The 9,700-nt window shown below is 31.2% G+C and overlaps 1 protein-coding gene across 1 annotated transcript; it reads left to right on the forward strand.

The window, feature by feature from the left end:
* The first annotated feature begins 8,014 nt into the window (after positions 1–8,014).
* Positions 8,015–8,680, forward strand: LOC102606089 (NAC domain-containing protein 78-like). Its single transcript, XM_006348906.1, has one exon. It carries the CDS (start codon positions 8,015–8,017, stop codon positions 8,678–8,680), a length of 666 nt encoding a protein of 221 aa, XP_006348968.1.
* The last annotated feature ends 1,020 nt before the right edge of the window (positions 8,681–9,700 follow it).

The raw sequence follows: 9,700 nt of genomic DNA on the forward strand, positions 1-9,700 counted from the left end.
TAATGTAATTAATTTAATTTAAGTCAATAACAATTATTAAAAAAATTAAAATAATGTGCCAACTGTTTTTCGGACTTTTTTTTTTCTTAAAAAACTTCTGCAGCAAATTTCTCAAAAAAATAGGTACAAATGGGATTCGAACCCGCAAACATCAGCCTTCTAAATTAAGTTGCCCTTCTATTGTGGCACCACAAGCCAGTTTTGTTCTCTGGGTGGCACGCTTTATATTTATATAAATATTATATATATATACCTATGTATATATAGAGTTTTCGTCGAAGTTCGGGAGTGGCGTGGCACCCCCACACCCCTTCATAGATCCGCCCCTGAGAGGAAGATGATGTTGGAGATGAAGTACTTGCTATTTTGGACAAGGAAGACGATGGTAATCCTAATGTAGAATGCTTAGAGGGACATCCATAAGCTGATATTGATCTTGAAAATATAGACTTGTATTATAGAATTTATCAATTAGTAAACTCTCAATTTTTCTTACCTTTCTTGTAATAAAACATACATCGTACCTTTATTTTCTTTTTGTTTTGTCTATGCAATCAACTTCATACAACTATTTTGACTGTTTCTTGTTTTCCAACATCTATTAAATCAAATTCTACTTTCTTAAACCATTAATGAAAAATAAAATATAAAGTGTATATAGGTTTATTTTACACGGTAATCTAAGTTCATCGCTAAATACTCATGAAAGAGTAGCTTCATCACCCTGAGGACAGGTAACAGATCATGTTTCATTATCGCAAACTGGTTGATTAGCAAGAAGTTAGTATTACCATAAAGCGCAACTTATCTTAAGAAACATCAATGAATAGCAAAGTTTACAAACAAAAAGGTAAACCGTCAATAACAAATAGAGAGAGAGGCACACAAGTCAAAATTAAGCAAATGGTAACACTAATTTCCAATAAAAAGAGAGGCTGCCGATGACAATTATATCGTCGACATAGACAAGGACAAATATTGTGTCACCTATACCTTATTTGACAAGTAGCGAGGGATATGATTTCGCCTTAACAAAATCGATGGATGAAAGATAACCCGTGAGGGCATTGTAGCATGCCTGAGGGGATTGTTTCAAGCCATAGATTTCCTTCAGCACCCGACATATGACTAATGAGTGTGATAGTCATTGAAAAAGTTATCGTAGTGACTTGACTTTTTCCTTGCGATTGTACTCACGCAATATACCTCAGTTTTTCTTTGCGAAATTGATTAATTCGATCTACATCAGTTAATACTTGACCTAATTTCCTTTTTACTCTGTTTCAAAAAGAATGACTCCTTTCCTTTTTTGGCAACACTTCAACTTTCCACGTGACATGTTTAAGACCACAAGATTAAAGGACATTTTGGTACATTTGACATAACTTTAATTTAGAACAACAAGATTAAAAAGTCTTCTTTCTTTTCTTAAACTCCATTTCAAATCAAACTATGTCATTCTTTTTTAAACGGAGGGAAAAACTAATTTTGTACCATTCTCAAAATAAATCAAATTATCACACAAATATCACATCGATCAGTAGTAGGACAAACCTATATATATATTTTTAATACTAATTAAAAGTAATAAATAACAAGTGATCATACTCAATAAAAATCATTAGGATTAAAAATATAGTAATTGTTTTGTTGAATAATTAAGAATAAAAAAAACAAAGTTTCCAGAATTTTCCAAAGTAGTTGACGGTGATTCGCTTAACAAATAACTCCAAACAACTAATTCAAAAAAGCAGAAAAAACAAAAGTTACCAAAAGGGTCATTTCCCAAAAAATAATGTGATTAGAAGTTCAGCTTTCGAATTAATCGTTATAGTAATTAACTTGTTCATCTTCAATTACAAAGTAATTAGGGTTAAGTTTTTCTCTAAGAATATTGAACTCATGAATTACTTAGTAGGATTCATGAGAGATGAACCATTTTACGACCAGAATAAATTTATGGAGTTGGTTAATCTTTATGTGGATAATGAACCATAACAGATTTTTGAAGGCGCTAACAGCTGCAAACGTTACTTCATAACGCCCCAAAAGAAACAAAATACAAAATAGAAAAGAGTTGCGCGAACTGCGGGGAAGGGTACGTGGAAGCCACAAGGAAAGGGAAAAGAGGTGTTTGATAACAAAGGCATACTTATAGCGGGTTACGTGAAAAGTTTGAAGTACACCTACGGCAAAAGTGATTACAAGAATGCTAATGGCGAGTAGCTAATGACGGAATACTCTTTGTATGATGGTTATTTGGAGTACACCTACGGCAAAAGTGATAACAAGAATGCTAATGGCGAGTGTCGAGTGACTAATGACGAAACACTCGATGGTTATTTAGGTGCAAAAGAAATTAAGAACAAGGGTCATGTAATATGTAAGATAAAGAAGAAGGGAAAATCCACTAGCGATAAAAATATGAATGACGTTGAAGAACTTATTGATTCATCTTTGCAATTTGTAGATGACATTATTGTATATTTCGTAAAATATAAATAGACATGCATAAATTATTGTACATTATCTAACCTACAAATGTTTAAATAAGGTCTTTTGGATTATAGTTTTAAACTTTTTTCCAATTGATTCAATTATTACACAAACTTATTAAAAATATTCTAGAAGTATTTAAAAATAAAATTAACATTTCACCTAATTGAGTATACCAAATAGAATATCATTTTCTAGTTGTATATTATTTCGTATTACATTTAATTATAGAATTGGTCTAAATCCTCTTGAATTGCAGTTGCCTTGATGAAAATGATAAGTTTTTATCCTATCGTTTTGTGAAAATAGTATTCGAAAAAATGCAGTGTATTGTGTTTTGTCAAAATGTATTGCATTGTGAATTCAATTTTGGAACAGATTGGACTTTATGTCCGATGCATAACCTTCTGAACAACCTTTGTGCAAATGATATTAAATTGTATTAAAAATAATGCTTGACTATCATAGTAAATTTGATTAGGAAAAAAAATATTTTATTGCTTAAAATCTGGTTAGAGGGGGAGATGCGATAAATCAAGTGATACTCTGTTCCTTTTTTATTGTCACGTTACACTTTTTTGACAGTCAATTTAATTAACTTTTAAAGTTAAATTAGATTATGTTACTTCAATATTTTTAAATAAAAATTTAAATATTAAAAAATTATACGAAAAGTAATATAAATTGAATTATGATTTTTTGTACTTACATTTTTTGTTCTCTAGGCATCTTATTAGCTCTTTTTAACTTTACTTAGATATTGGAGTGAGGCACGTGTTAGCCAAATTCAAGTAGTTGGCGCGCCTTTCAAGTTTCAAAGCAAACTCCTCTAAAATTTAGGAATATAAAATACGTAATTAAGGAAATAAAGTAATTTGAGAGAAGTAATTAAGTAACTTTAGTTTGTTAGTTACCGTTATAGTAGTAATTAAGGAAATAAAGTAACTTAAGTTTGTTAAGTAATTAAGAGTTTGTTTCCATTATGAAAATAAGATGTGTATAAATAGATAACTATCTTTGTTTAGACTTCATAATTCACATAATTAGTTTAGGTTAATTCGGGATCAAGAATCAATGTCGAAGCCAATGGGAATACGTTTTCATCCTACTGATACAGAGCTAATCAACTATCTTAAGAAGTTTTTCAAAGGCGAATTATGTTTGAATCAACAATGTCCTATCCAGATTGTGGATATATATGGAGATCAACCACCATGGGAGATATTTAGAGCTAATTCTGAAGAGAAGTTTCGTTACTTTATTACTCCTTTGAAGAAGCAGAAGATTGAATATAAGAGGTTTTCTCGAATTTGTGCTAAAGGGCGTGGACAGCGCAAACCGGGGAACATCTTATAAGGAGGAATCGTACGGCGCATGTGGTAGGGTTTAAGAGAAATTTCAAGTTTGAAACAAGTGAGTGTGGCCAAAATAAAACCTGGTTGATGGTAGAATATTATGTCACGGATAGTTTCTTTAAGGAAAATAACCATTCTTAAAGAAGATTTTGTAGTGTGTCGAATAAAGAAGAAGATGGATAAAGAGAAGAATGTGGATCATGTTATGGAGGCACAAGATGGAGATGTTGCGGGAATTATTGATCTTATGTTGCTTGAACCTAATCATAATAACGACTACTCCACAACGGAAGATCAAGTTAGGGTTTGGGATGAACAAGAGGCTACAACTTCTGAATATAATGTTCAAAATAGTACTTATGAAGCTACTACAATGGAAAATAGAGAGACAACATTGGAAGTACAAGAAGGAAGGCCACGGAGTTGATGATATTAGAAGCGATGAATTTCAGGAAGAGATGTATAGAGCATTTGAGGACATTCGTGACGATTGGTTGCAGAATTCACACGTTCTACAAGATATATAATACACATCAAAATATTTATATCATTAAAATGGACTATGCAGTTGTATATAGTTCAATTTACAATTTGTCAATTATTTTTTTTACGGAGTACTTTTTAGGTATTAACTGTTGCATCTGATCATACAATTTTGAATCACCTGTGCTCAGCCTTTACAGATCGAGGCTTTGATCTTAGCGTCTTGTGGTTAGAACACAGTTCACTGGTGGCTGTCTGTTATGTGTCGATATGTGCATTGCAAATTTGAAGTTAAAAATGAATATGAGTAGTATTTTGTGACCTATTTTAATTTGGCTTCACATAGTAAAGCAAAACTTATATGTGTACTCATTGTTAGAGTTGCTTCAGCTGATTGTTGATGTTAGCTGCACTTTGATTCTAACACGTTGATAGTTGTTTTTTCATTTGAAAATTCAGAGCTTATATGATATCATAAGTGGTAACACGATGTATGGAGTCTGACACATGTCCGATGCTGAAAGGTCGAAAGGAGAAGTGTTATAAACTTTGAATGGAAGCCCCGGTAAACGGCGGCAGTAACTCTAACATCCGTGCCTAGGGCCTATTGAAGCGCTGCAGATCCTAGCAGAGTATCATGAATGAAGGCCTAAGTGATGCTCATTAGTGTCGGAACAATGCCAAAAAAGGAATAAATAGGTGGTTTAGTATAGTTTTAATTTCTTGAATCAAATGTAAAATTCAAAATTTTTGTTGCTCCCTCATAATTTAGATGTCCTGAATACCTTTACTACTCTAGTTTGCTAATTACTCTGAATTACCCCTTAGATTGCATTTTTCTGTTGGCACATTTAACATTGTTCTGGAATTTTAATTAGAGTCTAGAACATGGGAGACATTGTTGGAAAAAAAAATACTACAATATTGCTATCGAACAAAAATTAAAATATAAATTAATTAGGAGTAAAGATTGTCATCGAACTATGCACTGCATCAGCTAATAACTAATTTTGCATAGTTCTCAAACGCATAAACAAGACACAACTAATGAGAATGCTAATGGTGAGTGGCTAATGACGGAATACTATTTGTATGATGGTTATTTGGATGCTAGAGAAATTAAGAACAAGGATTATGTAATTTTTAAGATAAAGAAGAAGAGAAAACCCAATGATGATAACGAAAACGGAGTTAGCAATGAGAATATGAATGACGTTGAAGAACTTATTGATTCATCTATGCATTAACGTAGAGGAAGACTATGTTGGGGATGAAGTACTTGCTATATTGGACAAAAAAGACGATGGTGATCCTAATATAGAATGCTTAGAAGGACATTCATCAGCTAATATTGATCTTGAAAATATAGACATTGTAATGTAGAATATATCAATTAATATACTCTCAGTTTTTCTTACCTTTCTTGTTATATAATATATATCGTACCTTTATTTTCTTTTTGTTTTGTCTATGCAATCAACTTCATAAAAATATTTTGACTGTTTCTTGTCTTCCAACATTTATTAAATCAAATTTTACTTTCTTAAACCGTTAATAAAAAAATAAAATATAAAGTGTATATAGGTTTATTTTACACAACTATCTAATTTCATCATGACTAAATCCTCATCGTCAATGACAAGTCTGAATGAAAGTGTAGCTTCATTCATGTTTTATTATCGCAAACTGGTTGACTAACAAGAAGTTAGTGTTACCATATAGCTCAACTTATCATATGAAACATCAATGAATATGAAATAAACATCTTATTGCAAGATTCATCAGCAAAAAAGTACATATATTCTGTCATTATACACTCCTAACAACCATCATACAATATTTATGATCCAGCAAAAGTAGTCAGCAATATTTTATGTTAGTAACAATTTCTAAATTAAAAGCTTCCAAACATAAATGAATCCCCTCTAGGTTATAGCTCTTATGTGTATCAAGAGTGTTCAAGTTTACGTATTTAATCCTTACAATTCAATTTTGATCTATATACGTAATATAATTTTACGACAAGAATGTTGACTAACCATCCCTGATTCTTCATTCGTTAAGTACTACATTATGAAAGTTGTTCATTCCTTGTGAACAAGAATAAAAAATACTTGATTGACTTACCAAAGTAGTAAATGAGGGTACTATAAGTCTTGCTAGTATCTATATGCAATGATGTATTACACGATCGATCACTCACAGGCCAGAAACAACTTATGTCTAATAAATAGTGTTTCGATCGTATTCTCAGAAATTTCTTGATTATCAAAGAAAAAATAACAGTCTTGACTACAATGAATCAATGAATATTTTTTTTCCGTTAATAGTATCACTTTCATTAATGACCCAAAAATATTTACAATCAATTTCATACGTTATATTCAAAAAAATATGTTTCTCAGATAAATATGAAATAGTTAGATACATTGTAATAACGCAAAAAATATATATGATAATATTAAGATACATGATAGAACACCATATACATTTGACAAGATTTGGATGCATGACATAACAAATTGTGTCAAATACATGTGTAAATTTTCAATAATACGTTAATCTTCAATTTTTCATTAGATACACACACTTAGTGGTATAAAATACTAAAAGTGGCAATATACATAATTGTTTAAAAATAGAGGTAAAATTAGTATATATGATAGTGATGTATGTCAAATAAAGTACGTAGTTTATCCATAATTAAATCGGTGGAAAAAAATAGTAGTATTTTTTATACGAAAATATTTCAATATTTCAATCAATTTCTTTTTAGTCATGAGCTGATTTGGTAGAAAATGGGTAAAAAAAAAAACCTATATTTCTAATAGTGATTAAAAGTAATGAAATAACAAAACTTACGTAGAGGATGAAAATCATTAGGATTGAGAATATAGTAATTGTTTTGTGTTGGTATATATGTGTTTTATTATTAAAATAAAATACATTATATTGAATAATTAACATAAAAAAATTATTTCGTTTAAGGAATAAAAAAAAAACTTCCCAATTCCGCCTACGAAAGGAAAAAAATAAGTTTCTGAAGGTGACATAATTAGAAAGGATAATTATAATTAGGATTAACATAAAAAAAATTTGATCAGGAGAAAAAAAAGGGATACGGTTCTTAATTTGAAGCCATGTGGCAATTTTTATATCTAAAGGTCAATATTCATTTAACTAAAATAACTCTTAAACCATAGTTGAAATTAATTGCTTTCCAATTTTATTATTTTTCCTTATTAGCATCATATTCCCTTGTTCTCTTGGATCACTTCTCTCTTTTTGTATAAATAATCATCAAATCATATTCCTCTTATTCTCTATCAGCTCTCTTTTTGTTTAAATAATCATCATATCATATTTCCCTTATTCCTCGGATCATTTCTCTCTGTATATTTAAATAATTATCACTTTTTTCTTAGTAACTAGGAGTGATTAATCTATAAAACTACTATACGCCCAGTAATTAACTTGTTCTTTTCCTTTTCGACTACTTCCTTTAGAACTTCCTGCGGTTCACCAGCCACTACATCTGTAGATCCCACCAATTCGAAAGAATTGAAGGAGTGTAATTGGGAATTAGCTTGGGATGGCCTACCCAAGGAAGAAATCACAACCAAATCTTCTATTACAACGTAATAATTAGGGTTTAAGTTTTTTCTTTTTTAGCTAAAATAATGGCTCGAGGTAAGGGAAGTCGGTTGGGCTATATTTTTTCACCTAAGAATATAGAAGTCATGAAGTATTTAGTAGGGTTTACGAGAGATGAACCACTACCCAACCAAAATCAATATATGGAGGTCGTTAATCTTTACGCGGAGAACGAACCATGGCAGATTCTTGAAGGCACTAACAGCTACACACGTTACTTCATAACGCCCCAAAAGAAACAAAATCCGAAATGGAAAAGAGTTTCGCGAACTGTGGGGAAGGGTGCGTGGAAGCCACAAGGAAAGGGAAAAGAGGTTTTTGACAATAAAGGTAGACTCATGGGATACGTGAAAAGTTTGAAGTACACCTACGGCAAAAGTGATAACAAGAATGCCAATGGCGAGTGGCTAATGACGGAATACTATTTGAATGATGGTTATTTGGAGGCTAGAGAAATTAAGAACAAGGGTTATGTAATTTGTAAGATAAAGAAGAAGAGAAAACCCAATGATGATAACGAAAACGGAGTTAGCGATGAGATTATGAATGACATTGAAAAACTTATTGATTCATCTTTGCAATTAAACGACGACATTAATGTAGAGGAAGACGACGTTGGGGATGAAGTACTTGCTATTTTGGACAAGGAAGACGATGGTGATCCTAATGTAGAATGGACATCCATAAGCTGATATTGATATTGAAAATATTGACTTGTATTATAGAATTTATCAATTAGTATGATCTCATTTTTTTCTTACATTTCTTGTAATATAATATACATCGTACCTTTATTTTCTTTTGTTTTCTCTATGCAATCAAGTAGATACAATTTTTTTGACTGATTCTTTTATTCCAACGTAATAAATCAAATCATCGACAAGAAGAGATGGAGCTACAACTCCTCGTGAACTAAAATCAGTCATATGAACATCTGAATGATTTCAAGTTGATTAACAAGTTATAGTCTAATATAATACACCTGCTTCCAAATTAATTAACACCTTACCACTCACTCCGGTCCCCAGCAATGACAAATTAAAAATTAATTAATAGAGAGAACTAAAGTCATTTCCGATAAGAAAATATTGTTGTCGTTATAATAGTTAGCACAAAATCACATTTCTAGTAATCATAACGCATAAACTGGCTTCTAAACTTGTTGGGTTTTTTCTCTTAGGTACCTCAACTACGCACCATCTGCCTATTAATTCTTTGAAACACCCAAAATTTGTACCTTTTAAACACTATTGGCTGACATGGCAAAAAACTTTAGCAAATATTTTTATTGATTGGCAAAAAACGTGAAATCTACCTTCCTCACGTGGAAAGTGAAACCAATCAATTCTTAAACACATTCTTACATTAGCGCCACATGTGCATTTCCCAAACCGAAAAACCTAAAGCCTCTTCATTTTCCCAGCAAAACACTTCTGACTCAAAGTGCAGTGGTTCTAAACGAAAAAATCCTAGAAATTGGTCTTATTTTCAGTGACATTTATGCAAGTTACAACTAAAATTTTCAGATTTTGAAGTGATTTTGAGTGTTTTGTTGAAAGTATCATCGAAGATTGCAAACGACTTTAGAGTTCATTAATCACAATTTTGGAGTTTAACCTAGTGAGGTAAGTTCATTCCCTAATTTCTATTTCATTTTAATTAATTGTTGTAATGTGATATATAGTGCATTTTTACTAGGGAAAATAGTATAT

The sequence above is a fragment of the Solanum tuberosum genome, unplaced genomic scaffold (genome assembly GCF_000226075.1).
Source record: "Solanum tuberosum cultivar DM 1-3 516 R44 unplaced genomic scaffold, SolTub_3.0 scf00102, whole genome shotgun sequence".
NCBI classification, from domain to species: domain Eukaryota; kingdom Viridiplantae; phylum Streptophyta; class Magnoliopsida; order Solanales; family Solanaceae; genus Solanum; species Solanum tuberosum.

Excerpts from the sequence above, each read along its gene's own strand:
- LOC102606089 (XM_006348906.1), top strand. The coding sequence starts at position 8,015 with ATGGCTCGAGGTAAGGGAAGTCGGTTGGGCTATATTTTTTCACCTAAG.